Source organism: Nelusetta ayraudi, unplaced genomic scaffold, assembly GCF_046127955.1.
Source record: "Nelusetta ayraudi isolate G7.1 ecotype Tasmania unplaced genomic scaffold, CSIRO-AGI_Nayr_v1 ptg000155l, whole genome shotgun sequence".
In the NCBI taxonomy this organism is placed as follows: Eukaryota; Metazoa; Chordata; class Actinopteri; order Tetraodontiformes; family Monacanthidae; genus Nelusetta; species Nelusetta ayraudi.
This window is the reverse complement of record NW_027466205.1, coordinates 192,225-215,321: the sequence shown is the minus strand read 5'-3', so window position 1 is coordinate 215,321 and position 23,097 is coordinate 192,225. Positions and strand designations below refer to the sequence as shown.

Below are 23,097 nucleotides of genomic sequence, written 5' to 3'. Positions count from 1 at the left end.
TTTCATCTTCATTCCTAGAATAGCATTTTCATCACGTTTTCTTTTTTTCTTTTTTCTTTTTTTTCCCCCTTCCTCCCCTCCTCTGGACGTGTCGCTTTCCACTGAGGTCTACTGCAGTGGCACCGCGCGTCGAATGACTCACGCCGTGTGACACACACCGCAGCTCTGAACATGCCCCGCGCTCCGCCGTGGCCCCTCAGCTCACGGCAGCAGTCCCAGCTCACAGCTCAATGGCCTCCGGTTGTTGTTTGCGAGGTAGATGTTTGGTTTTTCCGGAGGGTGAAGTGATTTCTTTTGCTCATGCTTTCAACAAGTCAACTTCAAATCTTGCAAATGATGTGTTTACTCTATTAGTGTTTGGTGTCTGCCCACGTTGAAATGGGTACGACGCGATTTTCCTCATCAGACTTTAAGTATTAAGAATGGGTACGTGAAGCTCTCGTGGTGTTATGTCATCATATCATGCGTCCTCTACCTGTTGATTTCGAACCATTTCCATGCCCCCTTTTTTTGAAAACAAGAGCTTGGTCACTCGACATTTATGTGCTCGGGACATCATACGTGAACGCTGTCACTCAACAGCCTCCTTGCTTGCTCCGTGGATGTTGGTTGCTTCGCATGACTTTGTTATAATATGGCCCGATACGAACAAACTTGATGATTTTTGACATGGGACACTGCAGAGAACCTGAATCTGTCGAGCTCTGGAGGCTGATAGATAGTGTGTAAAGGAAATGACAGAATTTCCACTCAATCTCACGGGCCGTTGCTGGACTTCAGTCAAACGCAGTCTCTCACGTTACTTACTGTTTGAAACTGAGGGGAATCCAACCTAATTGGGAACAAATAATATTTGTGACCCTCTTGAGGACAAATGAATGTTTCCGTGACACAAACACGCCATGCACTCCCGTACCACTTGCCCCGATTTTCTTTTTCGGGTTTGCAGAGTGTCTACTTGTTGCCTGTTTTTACTTGTGATTGATTTGTTCAACCTCGATGGTTCTCCCTCGCGAGCCAGCCGGACAGACGGGTGGGAAATACTGGTCACCTCGACCCAGGCGGCTCCCTTTCTCTTGCCTTTCGCCCTCTCCGTCGTCCCAACCAGGAGAACCCTTGCACGAGCCCTAAAAACCAAGGACGAAGGAAGAACCACCCATGGCTTTTCAGGCTGATGTCTTTGTGCTTTTCCACAAATGGCCGCACCCTGTCTGCCTCCTGCTTTTTAGGCTCCAACCCTCTCATTACTGTGTATTACACAATTCTGCCCTTGTTGGCTCTTCGCCGCACGTGTCGCCCACGTCTCCTCGTCGCGAAAGCGGCGACACTTGGATTTGCCAATCCTGCCGACACTCTCAGCGCACGAGTTCAGCCGACGTAACTCACTTTACACTTTACACTTTTCACCATCGCCTTTGAACCAGAGATTTTTTTTGTTTTTTTTTTTGTTTGCGGTCGTGACAGTCCCAACTCGGGACTCTCTCAGCGTCTCACTCCTCGAGTGCTCCAGGATTATTTGAAGCTCCGGTGCACTTGTCTGTCGTCAGGACTTTCTCCTACAACACCCACCCTCGCTTTGGTCCTCTCCATCCATACACACACCACTGAACAGTTCTCGCTGAGCTGTCACCGGCCCTCTTACCTAAGTCAACAGCCCGGCTCACTGCTAGCCTACCTCCCACACTTTAAAGGCAAACAAGCCAGAAGATTTAAGAAGCGGGCTTTTTCTGGGAGATTAGCGCCCCCTCACTCCCCCCGCCCCCCCCCACCCGGCTTATCCACAAATGCGGTGCGCTTATTAAACGTCTGTTTTCCTTGTCTTATGATGCCTGTCTGCATTTCTCAGCCTCTAAACCCCAGGTAAGCCACTTCCTCCGCGGCCAAACGCGTTCGGAAAAGCCCCTGGCGCGATCAAATAATTAGCTTGGCCTCGATCAAAGAGTCAATTGTTTGATGCACGTGGGAGCTTTGGATAAAACTCTCTCCCGCAACACTTCCTGAAAGGCCTCCAGAGAAACCCGACTACAAGACCACCCGTTGCGTTCACCTAAGCTCGGAGCGCAGCATAAACAGCGCCAGTCAGAAGTCAAGTGAAAAAAAATTCGAGATATGTTGCAGCCCAATTTCGAAGAAAAAAAAAAATAAGGAGAAAGACATTTTATGAGATGTAAACTTGGCGGCTGAAGACTTTCCCCCCCAAACGCCTGTGCTTGTTTTTCGTCTGTTTACGCCATCCAATATTTCACCGCCGTTATTAGTTTACTCGATCTTGTACCGAAGGCTCGAGAACAAGCCAAGTCCAAGACACATAAATAATCCCGCTTATTGAGTTACAGCCCTTTAAAGTGCTTCCCATAACTTATGGTGGTGATCGCACTGGTTGTCAAAGTCCTCTGGCTTTCGCGGGGAACACGTTGGCCGTGCCTCTGCGTCTGTGCGTTTTGCGCTTGGCGTCCTTGCCATCGTTCAGATTTTTCCGATTTTTTTAATATTTTTTTTTAGCTAGTCGGAGTCAGAGAGGAGGAACTGATGCCGATCTTTCTCGCTCTCGGCGGGGCTGGAGGTGTGCAGGATCGGTCAGGTCGTCAGATAACCATTTGTAAGCAGGCATTCCATTTACACTTCAAGTCCATTCTGCCACACACCCTGCTCTTAACACTCCATGCCTCCCCTCCCCCGCACTCCCACCCAACTCCGATGATATCTCCTCCCACCCTCGCCCCTCCCACGCCATAACTCTTGACAAACACTTGACAAGATGGCAGTGAAGATTGGGGGGCAAAGGGGGGCTAAACAAGGAGATTACGCCTCCCGCTTCATCTCCTGGTCCGTCTCCTCTTTGGACATTCCAGCTCGGGGGTTATGCAGCGGCACGGGCACGGAGGAGCGCGATGAGATAAAGGAGGCGAGGTGAGGCGCGCTACCCGGCTGGTGACGGCCTATCGGGAGCAGGGGCGAAGCACCCGGCGGAACATCTGATTAGGTTTCCATTTATCACCTCTGGGTGCATGCGTGGAGGAATGTTGCTCTGTTTGTTCTGCCATGCCTCATTGTCCGCTCGCACATCGGCCCACTTTGTCTCTCCCTCCATCTCGTCACATTTGTAGAGCTGTAAAAAAAAATTGCAGTCCACACCCCCCTAAAAAAAAAAAAAAATCACCTTTTCGTTCCGTTTCATTTGAATTTTGTTCATTCACCTTTTTCGCAATTTTTATTTTGCTCTTCACATCAGTTTTGGACCAAATAGCAAGCAATCTTTTGCGCATAATTCACACATTTTCACATCAGGAATTACACAACAAACTGGAAACTGTCCAGTCTCAGCTTGTACTTTTCGTGCGTCTGTCATCTCTAGCGGCCGCTTTGACATGCATGGGTTGTTTTAAAGTGGGCGAGAGTGCTTGCGAAGTGATGCAGTGGTGATCCCACGCATTAGTGACTCTAGGGAATGTTGCTTGTTTTCCCGAAAACCAAAATTTCTCTCAAAGTACTGGCAGTTCTGTGATATTCCACACCTAAATCTCGGGAATTCTTGTATTGCGGAAACTCTAGGGTCCTTCATGAGCTGGGGTGTAAGGCAGAGGGTTGAAAAGATAACTCATTTTGTGAGGTAATCCTTGTCAGTGAGGCCCTTTCATCATGCAAAAAAAAAAATCACATCAGACTGGTCCAGAATCGAAGATGCAAGTTGCAAGCAAGATTGCAGTACTTTTTGTACTAACTATAAACTACAGAAACATTCTCTTCTAACCTCAAAACGACAAAAGAGTTACAGGCACTTTCACTTATAGGCAGATTAGGTACTCAAAAGACCGGGACAAGAAGTAAACCATCAATTAAATAATAAACAGTGGGTACATGAAAAGGGAACCTGATAGTACAACGGCAATCAATTAAAAAACTCATAATCTCATATTTCTCACTAGGTTTCTGACTGTTACACCCATATATTTGTATATCTATACACATATACCTAAATGCAACAGCACATGTGTTTGGTTCTATAAAAGACAGATACAGAGTTATTTCATTCCAATTTGTATACGTAAACAGGTGTATATACAAATAAAGGGCCTAAGTCATGTTAAGTCTACGTAGGCCGAAATGTGATTTGAAATCTCATATTTCTGACTTCTCAACATGTACTATATGCCTTCAGAATGGGGTTTGTAACATTGTTTTGAATGTTTGAGCGCGCTGAAGAAGTCGACTTTCAACAGCCTCAGTTGCGTAGGAGAGCGCTGACTGGAAAACCCAGCTCGGCCTGCCAACGCTGACACTGGATCCCGGTGAAATGGAAGGGAAGAGAAGAATAGATGGACACATATATTCATTTATCCTGACTTTTAGCTGCCTTGCCGTGAACTGAAGTGGTATGAGCATGCGAGGGTGCTTGCATGTCGGTTTTCATGAGAACAAACTGGAATTTACCACGCACATCTGTTTGAACCCTACATTTATAATGCGTTTCATAAAAATATGTATGTATGGAAACCTGAGTTTTGATTTGTGGTCAAGTGGATTGACTTTTTTTTAAACGATTATTAATAGCATGCCGACAAAAGCAACCAGGTGCTTAAGAAAACAAATAAGAAAGGTTGAAGATGGGGCAAATCTTGATCTAAATACAAGTAATCTCAACACAGCGTTACTTGTAATAAGAATGATAAAAACCTGAAGGAAATCAGAATCCTGACAAATGGTTGAGGTGGGCTATGTTTCTACAAGCCCTTGATTCAAACCCTTCTGGAACCATTACTTTAATCACTTTAACAGCATCACTTAGCACTTCCTTTTGGAGCATTTGTTTTCGGCTCCAATTTCCACTGCTCACTTCTGAGTCAATGTTGTTACTTTAGAAAATTAATACTTGTAGTATAAAGAGAGAAGAGGAACTCAACTTCTGCAAAACACACTTTGTTTTAGCTTTGGTCCAACAAAACTGATGCGTGTTGTTGGACTCTATTTTATTTGTGAGCCAACAAAAAAGGAAGCTGTGATGTGGTCAAGGAGAGCAGACACCACGTTGGCAGTCGCACAGCAGCGGTGTTGTCCCTTTGCGACATCACAAAGAGCTCCTTTAATTGCCCTCATCTGAAAAGCAAAGTAAGCCAAAAAGGTAAAGGATATACTAATATCTGGGCCATTCAGTGAGGGATTAGAAACAGGTACTTTTGGAAGAACATAACGATAAAGTGAATTTTGTATTGGATGGTTTCTTATGGGCAGATCGGAATGGAAGCTTCCCCTGTAAAACACTCTAACATTACTTTGTGAACGACCGTAAAAACAGATGCAGATGTGTTAAGTCCGAACTTAAAAAACAAAACAAAAAAAAACAACCTCGGTATTTTTATGGCAAGACTTTTATGGTAAGACACAGCATTCCTTCCAGGAGCTGCTGAAGGAAAGCGGTGCAGTTTTGTTGAGTAACCCACATGCTAGTTACCATCTTGTTTTTGTCTGTGTTGTAATCGTCCTTTGTTGTGCAGTGCCTCTGGACAACGATCCCCCAGATGTGAGTTTCGAGTCTGACATTTATGTTTTCATGTCCTGAAAAAGGCAACTGTACTTTCTGCACGTGTCAAATGTGCCAATGGGGGAGTGACTTGTGGCTTTACTGTGTTCTGGGACAGTGTCTTTTTTTTCTCGTACGTCTCAACAGCCAGCTAAGGAATATATATTCACCTACAAGTTTTGAAAAACACACCTCTGCTGAACACAGTGGATACAAATACTTACACGGACGAGCAGCGATAATTGTTTGTTTGACAGTGACAAGTGTGTTGGGGCAGAGTTTTGTCCCAGAGGTCGGGGTCAGGGGCCGGAGAATGAACAAAGACGCCAGAACAGAAAGGCGGTCGCCGTAAATGCAGTTGTGAAACCCCAAGAACTTCCACCGTGTTATACAAGACTCTGCCTCCGTCAAAGAAGTACTGGAGTCACGGAGAAAGCTGTGCCCCTCGGACCTCCGTGTCTTCCCAGGCTGGTCATGTCTCTAAAGAGGACGTGCCTGAAACAACAACCGTGGGGCCAAAGTGAGAAGAAAAAAAAGCCCCGTGTGGGGCGCAGATGCTCCCGACCCTCCTGAGCAAGTAGCCTCCCTTTCAACCGCCCCTGCCGCTGACAAATTTACGAGCCCTAGGCCGACCCGGGGCTTGACTTCCAAACACGATGCTGGCAGGAAAACAGTTGGAGACTGGTCCATTGGAGGAAGAGTGCGAAGAGAAAAAGAGCTGAGAGGAGGAAGAGCAACGCTGTGTGCGGGTTTGTTGTTTTGTGGGTAAGTAATGGACGTATCTGGAAGGACTTGATAGTGGTTTGATTTGTTTCCTGTCGTCACCTGTTTTCAATTTCCCCCAAAGCCATATGAACTACCCGATGTTTTTTTTTTTTTCATCCCATGTTTCCAGCCAGAGCCAAACTCTTTTGGATAGGGTTTGGACCTCAATAAAGTTTCGCCCCAAAACAAGGAGAATTTTTCGTGAGGATGAGGGCTGTTGAGAAAGGAACCAAATGAAGCAATGCGTTGCTGTTTGAATCTCGGCAAGTCTGCTAGAAGTTCGGGATTGGACGCTGACCGAGGACACCCAAAGCATCACGTATCTGCTCCCGGCGTGACGAGCATTGCTGAATAAAAGGATCTTATCACTGAGGATGTGCAGTGGGAAACTCTGCCCAGTCCTTCCTCCTGTAGCGTCCACGCCCCTCAATTGCCAGTCTCTTGGACACTTTATCTGAGCGGTGAAAGGCCCCACGTAAATCCTTGTCAGTGAGGAAGTCTCATTTTTAGCAATGCTAAAGGTCGTTCTAAGACACAATCCGAGAGTTCGTAATTTCGCACAATTGAGGCTCCTCGAATGTTGCCTCCATTCTGAGGATTCCAAGGCTTGAATTGGAAACTATATCATTTAGTCATAAAAGCAACATCCTTGACTTGTGCAAAAAAAAAAATCAGATCATGTCAATGGCTATTTGGACAGCACAGGTCAGTATGTGCTCTGATAATGCCAAATGCCATCTTTACTGATCACTGTTTGCTATGTAGTTATCCAAATAAACATACTGCCATCCCCCAACAAGGCCTTTCCCCCAATGTCTTGTTGCAGGCGCTTGTTTACGGTGGTCGGCGACAACTCTGCGCTGACCTTGTGCTTGTAGCTCACCGCATTCTACATGGAAAGGAAAAGTGTTTAGGGAACAGTTCTTACTGCGGCCCCTCAAATTGAAATAACACTTCATTTTTCACGGCGGTTTTCATATCTGGCTTTCCGCACAAAACTCAAACAAGGTCGAGAACACCAAAGCGCCCCTGCGCTTTCGCTCCACCAATAATGTGTTGACACGGAGGACAGATGTATTATTAGAAACGCTGATTATTTTTCTCCCGATTCTCCTCGAGGCCCACCTGCTTTTTGAATATCCAGGTGTCTGGTTACTCTGGCTGTTTTTGGAGCTGTGCCCACATGTAAAACAAGCAGTAGATCTTACAGCGAGGTTAGCCCGCAGGGAGCGAGGCCGGCCCCGGACTGATTTATCAGTGTTTCACGCTCTGTCTGCAAGCCGGTGAAAAGTATTGTGGTCACCGCGGAGTTTGCAAAGGGAATCGCACTGAGGCAGGACCAAAGACAAAAGAGGAGAGGTGCGGATAGGGCGATAAAGTGGTGGAGAGCAACATTAAGGCACGCGTCGAAGCAGAGAAACGTTGAATCTGCAGTGATAAGAAGGGGACATGGACTTCCCAAACATCACCGCGGAGGGGCTTTGACTTTCTACCGTGTGCCGGTGGTATGCGGGACTACCGTCGTGTCGACTTCTCCCCTTGGAAACAGCTGCGTTTCCATTTTTCAAAGATATTTTTTCCCTATTTATCTGATCCCTCAGGACAGATCAATCTCTCGGCCCTGACACCGGCTTCCTCCGTATCTGGGCCCAAAAGAAGCCTCGCTCGGTCACATGCTCAAGATGTGCACGCGTGCACAGCCGCTGCCCAGTAGCAGACGCTACTCACCGCAGATCACTCCAGCAAGGCCTCCCTGCCTGCCCCTGCGTGTCGGCGGTAAAAAGCAAAGACTGTGCTGTTGGGCGATTGAAGCCACCTAGGCAGAACATCTGCCGTAATGTACTTCAGATAAATAAGCAGCCTGTTATGGGACCTTTTCATGCTTTCTTGGGTTTCCTGAGGACCGCCATTCTCATATTGAAGCGACATCAATAAAAATGAGGGGCTGAACCCACAGAAATGTTTTGTTTTGCTTGAAATGGACCGGCACAAAAAAGAAAAAGCGAAACCGCGAGAGTACATCTGTTTATGGAATATTCACTTTGCGCCGAAAGTGCGGCGAATCTCCAAAGCAGGCGTTTTTTTTTTCTTTCTTTCTCTTCCCCCTTCTACTTTTTGAGAAGCTTTTGCGGTCACGACCCCAAAGAAGTAGGCGGTCAGGAGTCGTCCTCCGTCCTATAAATCTCCGAGGAAATGGAGCCAAACATCAAGGACATTGAATCTCAAGCAGAAAGAAGGAACAACAGCAGTGGTTTCTTTCTTCAAACAATCAGATCCTCTTGAGTGCCACGGTCACCGATTTTTTTTCCCAAATAAATGCTGATCTTTATCAGCGTCGGGGAGTACTATCATCAGTACACCTGTTCCTCTGCTGCCAACAATTTTTTTTTGAAGTCGACGTAAAAAACAAACAAACACTGTTTTAATTGGCATGATGTATAGAAATCGGAAGTTGCTGTATCTCAGGAAAAACAAACCAGCCTTGCTTCTCGCTAATTTCCTCCCAGAAATCCAGACATTCCTGTGTACTCTAAACAATGCATCTTGCAGCACCGCCGTGTAATGCAATATAAATGAGTCTGGTTTCGGGTTGTTGTTGTTAGTCACAAAAGTTAGAGGGCAAAGACTTTGGTGTCACTGGTTCTGTTTATAACCGCGGCCTTTTGGCTGTGTTTATTTTCTCGTGCATGTCTTGACAGAGTGGCCGCTGGCGTTTTTTCTGCCAAAAAAAAAGGAGGGGAAAAAGATGATTGAGAAGGAACGACGTGAAATGTGGCTGTTGATTCGGACGTTTAATCATCCAGCAACGCAATCACTTCGCATCTCATGTGACATCTTCCGACCTCTCAGGACATTTGAAGTCTTGATCGAAGAAAATCAAGGCGTAGGCTCACCGTCAGTCTGACTCAGTGCTGTTGTGACAGCTGCACCGCTGTCGAGTTAAATTTTTATTAAGGCTGCATAAAAGTGGATTGAAATATTTGCCGCATTGTTTCTCCTCCAGCTCATTTATGTCCTCATTTCATGGAAATTCCCCCACGATTGAAAAAAAAAAAAAAAAAAAAAGAAAGACGTTGCAAACCGTTTGTTGAAAGCTCATTGGCTCAAAATGACGTCCAATGAAAAGACCACTTGTTTTTGCAGGGGCTTGAGGGAAAAATCGCAGCCGGGCCATTAATGTCACTTAGCTTTTTCTCTGCGGCCATATAGACGTGTAAGTGCTCAAACAGACCTGCGTAAAGATTGATTATGGACACGGGTGTTAAAGCATTCACATGCAATTTATATGCACACAAACTTGCCACGGTTTTACCATGAAGTTCCCCTGTGTTTCCAGACAAGGTATATTTTCCCAGCGTTTACCAAAAACGGTCGGTCTAGACTGTTGTGAGGTCCAACAACAGGATCTTAATTTGGCAAAAAACAAACAAACAAACAAACAAAAAAAACACCTGTTTGGGGATTCAGGATGCTGCCCTGACCACCAGTTAGCAGTGTTAAAAAAAAAAAAAAAAAAGGATCTCAATCTTGACTCCAGTGCAAAACCGCAACTCATATCCCAGATGTATCCTCGTTTAAATCCTGATTCAACACACAAAGCCAACACAAAAACATTCCTATCAAACACGGTGCCAACTTTATAAATGACTTGGATCATAAAAATAAAATGTAACGACTCATTACATATATATTCCAATCTTTTACAAGTGAATGAGGTTTTGGCCCTCACTACTTCTTTGCAAGCACTTCACAAAAGGGAGTGGTTTGGTTTACTTTGTTACCAAATTAGATTTTGTCTTTTTGTGGTTCTAGTCTTTTATAAGCTTATTTTAAAAGTTTGGACTTCCTGACACTAAAGGCTTTTGTGAAACTCCACCTTGTCCGGATATTTTGCCCGGAATTGAACTTTCACTCATTGGCTACTCACCAGTCTGGTGGCAGACGGTGGAGCCTCTTGTGTTTTGGTATTTTCTGGCTCGGTATGCTCTGGTATGGTGGTTTTTTTCACAGAGGAAAAAGTATTGCACCCCTTGGAAAGCTACTGTGGCCATGAACCCAAACCCAAGTAACAACTTAAGAATAAAAAAAAAAACCCACTTGTCTCCTTTCTGCTTGTGTGGTGCCATCAAAGTATCTTGGACCTTAGTCAGGTTTAGCAGGAATCAATAATCCATCCATGTCTGAGGCAAAATACCACCCACCCCAAATGACATGGTACTAATTGGTGAATGAGAGAAATTTCTATTTCCAGCCACGATATATTCCTTTCTTTTCTACTTTTGCGGCAAAATGAGGGACCCTAGCCAATGGATCGACGGCATTTGCACCAGTGAACCGTGCGGGCGAGTGAATGAGCTCACATCTTAATCCAGGATAATTGCGCTTGATGGAATTACATCTCCCACTGACACACAGGTATGGCGCATCCAGCCAAACAGAAGCCAACCGGGGGTCCCGACGGGCAGCCGATGACTGCAAACATTCAGCTGTCAGTCCGTGGTCGGTGGAAATACCGAGGCTGCTCAGTCCAGGAGCCATACCTCAGATGTCTATCTGTTAGTGAAGCCTCAGCAGGGAGGCAATTATGGCAAATTATCCGCCTACCCTTAGGGCCAGACAGCACACACACATTCACACACACAAACACACGTGTACACAGACCCACACGCCGATTTAAAAAAAAAAAAAGTCTCAATCTGACAACAGATAGATGCGTTTTCAGACTTCATGTCATCATCTTGTGTGGAATGCAGCCACGGTGGTGACAGAGCTCGGGGTTATGTGAGCAGGAGTCGAACACTCTTCCTGTGCAGATAGATCCCGCGAGGCCTGACATTGTACCATGGCACTGGATGGGTGGACGGACAAACTCAAAGATATATATATATTTTTTTACCAGGATTATACGGAGAACGATTGCCATAGAAGAATGTGATTATATGATTGAGCTGAGGCCTTCGTTCATGGGGATGTCTGGCCTGTGAGGTCATCCCAGACTCTAACCTGTGGGAGGCAGTCAATGAGGAGCAGGCAGGGACGAACGTGTGAAAGAAGAAAACACGTTTTTTTTTGTTTTTCTTTTTATTCCTGGACCCTAGAAAGGGAGTTAGTGATGAGAGGTCGGAATACACCCAGAATTTAAAGATATCTTGTATCTCTGCGAAGCGGTCTCTTCAAAACTGGACTCCAAGTCTTATTCACTAGAGGCGACTCTGCAGCAGGATCCACTCAAATCTGGGATTTTGACTCTTCACAACACGCAGTTTTCGTGCAATTTGTAAGCCGGGTCTTGTAGCCATGTAGATGAAATTCAATAGTTTACCTTTGAGAGCAGTTTTTTTTTTTTTTTTCCCCTGCTGGAACTCTTCAGAAAGTCAGGTTGGATGATCAACCAAGGGAGATTTTTGAGTTCTGACAATAATGTGTCAGCTGACTTTGTGTTTTTCTGAACTGTGTTTTGGGTGTGTGGGGAGTTTTTTGTTCCCTAAGTGATCATGTAATATTGACGAAAAATTGTTCAAATACTATCAGGATTTGTTTGAGTCTTTCGGTAGTAGTGAGTAGGAAGGTTGCCCGTTCAGATCTTAATTTTTCAACCTACACTCCAATGGAACAGCGTTGGAAATTTGCAAGGACTCTGTGGACTCTAGAAGAAAAGCAAATGTAGCCCTCTGTCTACAGGCTTCTCCTAAAATCCATGATCTGTGTCACCATCCACGTTTCTCCAACGAAAACAAGTTGTTTCAGCGGGTAGAACGAACTCTGGTTTGGGGCACTGTCGCTAACCTGGGAGCAGTATCCGTGTCCTTTATGACCTCACAAATGGACGATTTTCCAGGAATGCGTGTTGAGCGCAGTAGTGGCTCAAGCAGAAGAAGTAAAGGATGTAATTTTCTTTTTACTGGGGGAGTTCCGTGACTTGCTGGAGGCGGACGGAATTGGAGGAAAACTAGTACAATGAATTTTGCCCAATATGGGACAGTTAAAAATGTTGCCTCTGGCTTTTTTAAAGCATCCCGGTCCATTCTTTCGGATGCACGTTCGGACAAACTAATAAGATGATCCGAACTCGTAGATACTTTCACGTCCCGATGACGGCAATCGGCGACAAATGTTTGGCCCGAGTCCTCGGCTCACGTCGATGTCTCTCATTTCGCGAAAGCCACATATCATCCCGATTGCTCGCAGCTTTGGAAACACTCCCCGGTTCGTCTCGCCCCCCGCCCCCCTGTCATGCAAAAGTAATTTGCGCTCAAGTGCGAAAAATCACTGTCCCGACTCGCGCTGGACGGAGATCAATAAAGCCGCAGGCCGCTGTTCCGTGTTGCTCACGGACCTCTGCAGGCCACAGAGGGGGCTGATCTCACTGCCTCAGGACCTCGCTGTGGACCTCTGCTTCTGCCCGGCCCCGACTCCTCACTCCACTGTGTGGTTTGGGTGTGAGACCTTGCCGCGCTCGCTAAATGTTCTCACGCCGTCTGCAAAAGGGAGTGTGTGAGCTCCTTTCTTAGAGATTCGCTGCGGTCATTGTGAGTGTAACTGCAAAAATATCACGCACAACTGCCTCACATATTCCTTTTAGGAATTGATGGTTGCAGACATGCTGTGTGAGTGTGTGTGTGTGTGTGTGTGTGTGAGAGAGGGTGGGAGGTGGGGAGGGTGCATCGACATGCATAACTCTGGTTCTTTTGCCAGTGGCCCTTGGCTGGTCCTGCGGCTCTCAGTGTGTCGGCTTTGATGCCGGAACAAGGGGAGAAGATCAGAGAACAGGATGAGTTTCCAAAGTCTCTCACGCACGCACGCACGCACGCACACACACACACACACACACACACACACACGCGCGCATGCTTCAAAGTTAATGACGACTCCCAGCGGACCCTCACAGATCGCTGCCTCAACCTCGGGAGCGGATTTTCGGCTGCCTGACTACGAAGCCCCGTAACGCAGAGAAGTGAGACGGAGGAAACACAACTTTGCGCTCGAAACTGCTGCTTTCCATGTGCAACGGACCTCTGGATGTCCCAGTGTGACTACAAAGTGCGGGTCGCCGAGTCGGCTGCGAAAGTCTCACGAGAAAAAGAGGCCCGGCGCCCTTTTTTCCCTCTCTGTCTTCGACTAATTAAACAGGCTTTCTGCGGCGTCACTTCAAGCGGCGAGACGCATCTGACCAATCCTCAGAAACCTTCAAGGGGAGAAAGAGGCTGTAATTAGGCAAATGAAATTTCTCCCACGCTTCTGACAAAAGGGAAGGAAGTCTTTTTCATCGGGTTGGACATCTGCAAATTCTCAGACAGTAACAACAGGTTTTGCACAACAAATTCCCCCAGTTTTTCTCTTGATGTTTTTCACCCCACTGCTTCCCGGTATTCACTTTCATTTCCCTATCCCACTCCTTCTCACGACCTCGGCGGGAGGAAATAGTACATGGCAGATTTAATTAGTAAGCAGTCAGCTTTTTTTTTTTTGAGGGTCTTACAGGGATTTGGGGGTTTTGGCAAGACGCAAACGCGAGGATCCCGTGCCGCTGTGTAAATGATACCGGAGTGGCCACCGCTGCAGAGGAGCGCTACGCTGGTTTCGCAGCCACACTGGCTTCTTGTTCCCTCATGTTGGTTCAGAAAGGTCAGCGGTTCCGACTGCAGTCATCCCATTTCTTCCAGGGGACACTGAGTGGGAGGGCTGAAAACCAAACAGCGCCTCGCTTACAAGGCCGACGGAAAACCGCGGCGTTCTAAATGTACCTGTGTCGCAGACTGAATGTCAACACTGGCACTCGACGTCTCAGCGTTCGGGAGGAGAGGCGCCCGCCAGCCCTCGGCCTCTGAGAAAGCGCCAGCCCGCCGTTTGCGTTGCCTCTGGTTGCGAGCACGAATTGGCTTGGCGGAAAAGTAGGAGCTGTGAAATCCAAGTGGCTTACCCTGCTGGCGATTGGGGTTCATCTCCTCTCGCAAAAGCTGCAAGATGTTTTATCAGTAGCATCTTTTTTTTTTTCACAACAAAAACCCCATATGTCGGATGTGTTGCAGATATATTTGGCTGAGCCGCACTGATGCGTTTCGCTTGAAACTCGTAATGTCAAAGTTTCCTCCTCGTATCCGCTTGTTTTTTTTTAGTTTTGCTTCCCCTGCGACTCAGTTCGTGAGACAAATGTGAACTTGTGTGTTTGCGCCGTAGCTTGGAGCTAATCTGCCACAAAAATTGGATAATAGAGCAGATGGAATAGATCGATTTTTGGAAAATGCGTCCGTCAGAAAGGCTGTTTGTGAAAGTTGTGCCCGGCGGCTTTTTTCCGTCGTCCGATCGTACCCGTGTGTCCTCACTAATCCTAATCACCTGACTTTTTATGTAGCTTTGAGGCGTTTCCAGTCGTCCTCTCATTAGTGGTGATTCATATCTGACGCCGGCATAATTGCCTTTGAGAAAAACCCGTATGAGTATGCCCCCCCGCACCCCCGCCCATCCCTCCATCCCCTTTGGTTGATTTTACCAGTCAAGATCCGGCGGTGGGCCAGAAAGTATTTTGGTGATGGTGGGTGGTTGTTTGTTGATTTGCTCCGTGGTTATGGGATGTGTGTGTGTGTGTGAGAAGGAGAGAGTGAAACGGGAAGGGGTTTGATGCACGCGGCTGTTCGCCAGCTGTCCCCGCGAGGCTTTGGCCTCCAGGCGGTGGGAGTTGCGAGCGAAACGTTCGGCCACCGACCACAGACGAGCCTATCCTGCACGGTACCCACTGCTCTTTCCCAGCCGACCCCATCCCCACCATTATTGTACAATTCTTCTTCCTCTTCGTCTTCTTCTTTTTCTCCTTCTTCTTCTTCATATTATCATAGTGCACCTACTTCCAGATCATCATTTTTTAGCCCACACTCTAATGGGATGTAACGGTTTTGTATTAGTGATGGACTCTTCACTTTACTAGAGACTGAATTGACTGGCTCGAGAAGTATAAGGATAACTTTTCTTTTTCTTTACTAGGGATGCAAATTATCGATATTATTTAGTCATTAATCATTAGTTGAGTCCAATGTGACCCATTTTTACATTCGAGATCAGTGAAAATGTGTCCTCCTTCTAATGGGTCACATTTCAACTTTTTTTTTTTTTTTTTCTGAAGTAACTTGTTCTAGGTATATTATGACCATCACAGTATCTACAGGTGGATCACTCTTTCCTGCCACTACACTGTTATAATGATATTGGCCGTGTAAAAAAAAAAGGTAAATTAATTGCGACTAATTCAATTTAATCGATTAAATTCTTAATCAACAATTAATCGATAATCGATTAATTGTTAACATCCCTATTCTTTACACTTTATTTTATTCGACCGTCCTGCCTACCAAGCCGTTCATTAGGGCATCAAAATTGTAAACTTTTCACTGTCATGAGATTCTCCCCTCTGTCCCTCTTTGTGTAACCTTCCACCTTCATTGCCTTTTGGTTTCCACGCGCTCTCGCTTTCTGCACCTTTTTTAGTACCCCTTGTGTTGTAATCAGTAATTGTTTCACACAAATGTCGCGTTGTCTGCATTCCGAACCCTTGGAGCTGTGACGAGAAAAGCCTTTTCTCGGCCCCTTCCTCTGGTCTGAGCTCATCCAGACCAGGTCTCCTTTCTACTATGGCCTGTTATTTCTGTTAATACACCTTTAAATGAATTCATATATCATTTTGAATGCCCTACTTTCCAGGGAACTCTTGCATCATGATAGAACGGGGATGAACTGTCCTACAGACTGCGGTAATGGATGCTCCGTGTCACACACTGTCACCGATTATCTACTTGTTTTATATCTTAAAATTTTCAACGCCGGCCCGTGAGCTCAGATTCACAACCACAATATAGGCCTGGTGATTTATGGCCGCACTGACATCCATTCATTATGCGCCGGCAGCGTATATAAGGAACACATGAATACATGTGATGGAAAGTGATTCCCAGGGTCAAGGGGTGCCTGTGTGTGCGTGCGCGTGCGTGTTTCCTGACTAGGCCGCGGCAGCAGGAAGGGAACAGCAGCACCAGATGTTGCGCAGGTGGAAACGAGAGAACAGCTTCTACCAAAGTGTCCAAGCGAATCTGGAAATCATCCATCTCACTCCCTGTCGCCGTCTCCAGTTCGCCTCCTCTCATTGCTTCCCAGACTGCCTTGGTCGCCTTGTGCTTTTGCAACCCTCCCCGTGCGGCGCCTCATTTGTTAGGCACTTTCCTTTGTCAGGGTTAGTCTGCAGGGGGTGCTACTTCTTGTTTTCTGAAGGTTGCATACCACAATGAGCAGTTAGTGAGGGTTTTTTCTCTCGCCCCCTCCGCCTTCCCCCAGCCTTCTGAGACCGTTCTAGACACGCGGAAGGAACAGCAGAGCGTCAGTTTTTGGCGGGAAAGCTAATAGTGAGCATTTCTTTTGTGTGAGGATGTAAACAAAGGGCTAAGTACACTGTTTTCTGGTGGGCTGGAATGAAAAACAACCATCTGCAAATGTGCCTGGGATTGGGACTGGAATTCCTATTTATTGCGGTGGGAGTGAATGCTGAGTTCCAGTTGAGACATCAGGCTATTTGCATTTTGGCCGTAATGTTGAAGAATACATTATGTCATGAATATCAAAACAAGACTGTACAAGGTTCACAAAATATAGACCGAGAAATAATCAAACATAGACTAACTCACAAAGGTGGAGTTCCTGCACAAAAACATGGCATTGTTTCCAAGAAATGCTATCCCAGCTTTCACCAAAAAATAATTAATTCAGTTTTTGGCTAACGTTGGATGCACTTCCTGTTTCTGTGCCCCTTGTTCCAAGCACTTTTTACATTGAAGAGTAAAAAGGACACACTGATCTACATACAGCATGGGTCCTCTTCGGCCGTCTAGACTACGGCCTGATACGGTGTGAAACGCTGCACGAGGAAGGGGCGGGTTAGCGATAGGTGGCGCTCATCAGGGCGGTCAACTCGTCACACTGATGGGAAAAGAACAAAGACAGGAAGTGTGTCACACAACAGCAAAAGGAACATAACTTTTAAACAGGACGTAAAGCACGGAACCCTCTTTTCTTCCAAGCATCCTTTCACCTGCTATCATATCCTTAATTAAATTCATATGAGCCGTTGTGGCGAATTCACCGACCGAGCGTTTCCCCTCTTTATTTTTCCATCTTTTGTTTGTTTGCGTGGCCCCGCGGTGTTTGGGTGAATCACTGCAGAAATCCTAGACTTCGGGTTTCTTTTTCTTTCCCCTCGCGGTAAACCTCGGCTGTGTTGTGGACGCGACGGAGGTCACAAGAGACTCGGGCCCGATTATGTTTTTCATGTCTCTTAGCATGAACCTCCGGCGAAACACGGGAACGCAACAACAAAAACAACAACAGCTACAAGGGGGAACTGACGGATTGTGTGCGCAGATGTGACGCGTAAACACTCTTCCTGCGGTCTCTTCCTTGGCCCGCGCTCCGTCCTTTTCACAGGGTTTGGTGGAAAATTCATTCACTACTTTTTTTTTTTTCTTTTTCGCGTGTGTATGTGTGTGTGTGTGTGTGTGTGTGTGTGTAATCCTGCTGACAGTCAACCATGCAGACAGACAAACAAACCCTACTGAAAAAATAACCTCCTCGGCAGAGGTAATGACCCCTTTTTCATACATAGCGCCGGCCTGAATGAGTTGCTCATCTAAATATAAGTCGCTTCCAGCGTCTTTTTCTTCTTCTTCTTCTTTTCCTTTCTCGTCTCGGTGCTCACATCACGGCAACGCCAGCGCAGGGGTTACGCCACTGCTACTGCTGCGCTAAGGCTTTCCCTTTGATTCTAGATCCGTGAAGTCTCGGCGGGCTCCAATTGAATTTCAAGCTGCGAAGGTGGAGAAGCAGCTGGAACGCCGCTCAGCCAGAGGTGCCTCGGCTCCAAGCCGAAAAACCCTCTCTCTTAGTTTTGGAACGCCAAACTGCCGTTTAGTTTTTGCGCCGTTCCCCCTTGTGTTTATTAGGTCGCACAAACTGTTTGGTTTTTTTTTTTTTTTTTTCTTTTGAAAAATATGGTTATTACAGTTTCACGTGTTACAAAGAAAGGTTTGTGTAGTGGCAACGCGAGACCACAAAGTATGTTTATCCTCATGAAATACTAGGCCTGGTTGTGCAGCAGCAGTGCAGGTTTACATGGGTGAACTGCTTTTTGTCATTTATGTGTTATGGAAGTAGGTAAACACAATGATATGAGCCGAGATCGACTGTGTGGTATCGGTTGCTAATGATGGCGTTGATCACATGGCATGATACACAGCTTAATACCGACTTTAAAATTCTACCTACGTCAGTCGACGTCAACCTGTCTTTGCATTTGGGATTTCAAAATCTTACAGTACGATATGCTTCTGCAGTGAGTAATATGTTGGCGTTGGGAACAAATCAAAACCTCCGAGTTAAAACTGACCAGACCGTCTGTCGGTTCACCAACTTTGTAACCCAGTTGTCTTGCCGTTTGCGGTGTACCCTCATTTTCAGTCCACTGTGAGATCTGTGCAGGTCAGTGGGTAATGGGAATGGCCGATTGTAACCTTAGTCCTCCTTTACCTTTTCCTGCTGTAAAATACTCCCGGTTTTGGCTCTCGTTGGAAATCGACACTTGCGTCACGGCGGCGTTGCAGAATCTGCAGTAGAAATGCACCTACGTGTGTGAGCCATATGTATTTGGAGAATAGTTCTCAATGCAAAGCAACTATTAATCAGTGGAAGGACTGACCCCCCCCACCCCTCCTTTTTATTGTCATTCAAGTTGAAATCCATCGGAGGCAGTCTTCAATATTTGATGTTATGCGGCAGATGTGATAAATATTTCATGCTGCCGGACCTCGTCCTGACCTTCTGGCTACCCAGAGACAGTTTATCAAAGAGTTTCCCCCGTCACTTGATTCTCAGGGAGGGAATATAAAATTGTTGGTCTTTAAGCCCGGAGCTGTTGAAGGCAGGGTTGTAGAGTCATTTGGAGCGCCGTGACCTCTGCTTAAATCGTCCATACACCCAAGCTGGATGATCTATCTACCACTGAGCGTTGCAGCGGACCCATTATCAAACACACACACACACACGGACACACTCAGAGTTCGACTTGAGTGTGTGTGTGTGTGTGGTGTGTGTGGGCAGCCGGCGGAGCCGAGCTGATGGAACGGCCACTGTCACATCTGATAGCAGTCACGGCGAGGCTGATCGGAATAACATCTCCTGCTCTATTGGTGGTTTTCCCTCAGTGGAAAGTGTCTGAAGTGAAGAATCAGATCTGAATCCTTGCAGGCATCAATTATTATAATTTGTTTTGACCGAGTTGATGCAATGTGCACTGCGTTCCAGATGTTTTTTTTTTTTTGTAAGCAAGAAGGTCGGGGGTTCGATCTCCAGTGCTGGGGACTTTCTGTGTGGACTTCAATTCTTTGAACCATGTCTGACTGGAGCTCCTTCCAGGTACTACGGCCTCTTCTCACAGCCCAAAAACATGTCTAGCATTGTTTGTCTTCATTTGGCCCTGCATTAACCCGACGACTTGTCTGGGGTGTAACCCCGCCTTCGCCCTCAGACAGCTGAAATAGCAAGAGAAGCGGGAGGAGAAAATGGCTTGACTCCTGTGAGCGGCCAAGCTAGAAAAACTTTCATTCCCCGCCCGGCACTTCCTGTCCTTGGATGTCACTTTCTGCGTCTGTGCAACTGGGAAAGTGCCTTTTGGGCGACGGGAACGCCGACGACCTTCCTGGGTGTGACGACGAGTTACAACTGCCACTTTTCTTCTTTGGGAGTGTCTGATTGGTTCCAGGGTATCCGCATCCACGCAATTTGCCCGTCAGCGATGGCTCGGGGGAACAAAGTGTGTCATTGGCACGTATTTTTAGCCGATGATCTCATCATGAAATGAACCCAACGTTTCATCTGTGGTGATGTGCGATACCAGTGATTCCCATTGTGATCCAAAACCAAGTAAAACCAAAGGTCGTATCGCCAATGTCATTACCAATACTTTTCTATTGGGGCTTTTAGATTTAGATTCAAAATTGAGTTTGAAATAAGTAGACACAAGCTACATCCGAGAAATCTTTCGTTGTACTGATCTGATGAAATCTTGCTGACAGTTTAGAATAGTCGCAACACTGATTTTTAATTCATAATTCATGAGCTCAAGATAAACATATGTTCTCCAAGCTGAAAAAGCTCCATATGTATTCCTCCTGCTTTCCACCATAATGTGTTGATTCTTTCTTATTTATTATGAGGATTGATCCAATATGGTCGTTATGGTAGGTTAGGCACTGGACGATCGGGTTTTGCCATTGTGTCTCGTCATTGTGAGTAGCTGTGTGACTAGACTGAAAGTACAGTCGTACTTTCGGCAAAGTCAACGGGAGGTCTTTCCGCTAAGGAGCGGTAGGCTTCCATCACGCCGTGCTATAGTCGGAGACGACTGTTTGGGCAGTGAATGGGCTAGTTTGGCATCTCTTAATGACATCTTTCAGCCTTTAAATTGAGCAAAAATTGAAGAACACCATTGTCTCATGCTGCGATTGCGACGTCCTGCTCTTGAGACGCCGGCTCTGATTATTTTAATGCCCTCGCCACATGCAAAGGGGCCTAGCTAGGCAGCCTGTCACTTATGGTCGTCCCGCATTGTCCCACCATGACCTGCTTTAAACCCCAGCCTTACAATTGGCTCTTTAATTAGACGGACTGTGACTCCTCGAGAAAAGAATGTGTTTATAGCAGTCGCCTTGTGGTGTGTTCTGAGTCGTTGTGCAACTGTGTCACTGTCCTTTTTCTTTCTTTCTTTCTTTTGCATCGTTTGCAGATTCCAGCTTATTATAGTTAGCATTTACTCATGTATGCCCGGGTATTTCTGTCCGCTGCTTCCTCATCGACTATCCTCATTCCGCGCCACCGTCTACAAGCGGGATCTGTCCATTCTCTCTCTTTCGGGCGGGGGTGGGGGGGGCAAACAAAATCCCTGGTTGTGTGAGGAGCTGCAAGAGCACATTATGATTATGGCGCGTCTTGCAACTAAAAAGTATAGGCGGGAGCCCGTGCGTTGGTTTTAGGTCATTCCGTGCCGTCAGAAGTGGTCAGAGAATGCCTCCAAGTTTGCTGCAGCCTGAAAAGATCATGGGTTTTAGCTGGAGATAATAGGGTTTTATTTTTTCTAGGGTAACTCGACTCCATGAAACCTATTAGTATAAATCCTATGTGATCATTTTAAAGACGTCTGTGGTTTCCTTCTGCCATGTCTGACATCCAGACTGACTGCGAATCATGTCTAGCTCCATTCGATCCGTCGAATAAAAATATAATCCAAGAGGCCAAGAATAAAAAAAAAATAATAAAAAGAAAACATGTATTGCGAAATACACGTACTATTTGGCTTAATGTCTCTTTTTTTTTTTCTCTTTGTGGATGATGCAATGACCTCACGCGCTCCGCGTCCTGTTTGTGTGTTGTTTTTTTTTCCTCCCCCGCAGTCGAGTACGACAGGGAACTCTCTCCGCAGCGGCGTCACCACAAGGAGTTCAAGTTCAACCTCTCGCTGATCCCGGAGGGCGAGGCCGTCACCGCAGCCGAGTTCCGCCTCTACAAGGAGTGTGTGAGCCGCGCCTTCCGCAACGACACGTTCCTGCTCAGGGTCTACCAAGTGGTCAAGGAGCACCCGGACAGGTAAAAAAAAAAAACCCAAAAAACACCACAGTCGAATGCGGAAACTCCTTTTGCTTTGGCAGCACCCCTGTAGGTGCAGAATTGAGAAATGATCATAAATTAAAAATGATGAATTGAAGTGCGAAGAAATTCAACCAAGTTTGAGTTTGCCGGAAGTATGCGATTTGGTAATGCATGCATACATTTTAGAAATATGTCGCAAAAGGAGAAGCAAATCCACCAGCAGAATGACTGCTGACACTGAAAATACTTACTTGTGTAAATTAAACATAAATATGTCTAAATGTTTAGAGGGACGTTTCTTGCAAAATTAAAAAAAAGACATGAATAAGATGATAACAAATTATTTGTCCCTGAAAACATAAGATAAATCTGAGCGTCATCTGCATAGTGGAAATGTCTTTCCTCGGCTGCCACAACTTTTGCTCTTGTGTAATTGTAGAGTTTGACTTAGACTTCAACATTCGACTCAGACATTAGACAGGAAAAAAAATACAAATTTAATTAAGTTTTTGGCCATAAAATCTGTAGTCATTGCAAGTCATTGCGCTGTGTGGTCGAAAAAATAGTGAAACCAAAAAGACTAGCCGTGCTGACTCGACGTTTGTTAATTCACAAAAAGAAAATATTGACCAAAAAAAAAAAAACAGAAAGAAAATTTCCCCCTCTATTTGACACACTCTTGGACGTTGCCGTGTTTGCATTGTGAAATCAAGCAAAGCCACACTTTTTAAAAATAGCAGCGGGTGAAAATCCTCCCGCAAAACTCTCCCGCATGAGCCCGGCTCATGCACGCCAAACATTTACATTCTGTCTGCAGGGGCGGATCAACATCCCTATTTCTGATTTTGTTTGAGGGGCCGCCCAGAGCTTTTTTTTTATTAACCTTTTGTCACCCGGTGTATTGTGTTTGCCACTGAACGTGGATCAAAGTCACTTTCATTGACCTCTGAGTTTGTGTTTAATACCGTCAAGCCATAAATATTGGTTCTACACGCAACAAGCGTCCTCAGATTACAGTGCTTGGCTCGGGCCGATCTGCTCTGAGGTCGGTGGATTGGAAGGACATGAGGCAGAGATGTTGACAAAGTGTATTTTTCTGCTTATGAAAAGGTTTCTGAGAGTATCAAGAGCTTCTTATT

The 23,097-nt window shown here is 46.0% G+C and overlaps 1 protein-coding gene across 1 annotated transcript in view; it reads left to right on the top strand.

Annotated features, from left to right (window-relative positions):
• Positions 1–23,097, top strand: part of bmp6 (bone morphogenetic protein 6) — a 43,715-nt gene that overhangs the window by 5,134 nt on the left and 15,484 nt on the right. Inside the window, exon 3 of the mRNA XM_076013746.1 lies at positions 21,763–21,955. Within this exon, the coding sequence (XP_075869861.1) occupies positions 21,763–21,955 (193 nt within the window). The remainder of the gene's footprint in view (positions 1–21,762; positions 21,956–23,097) is intronic.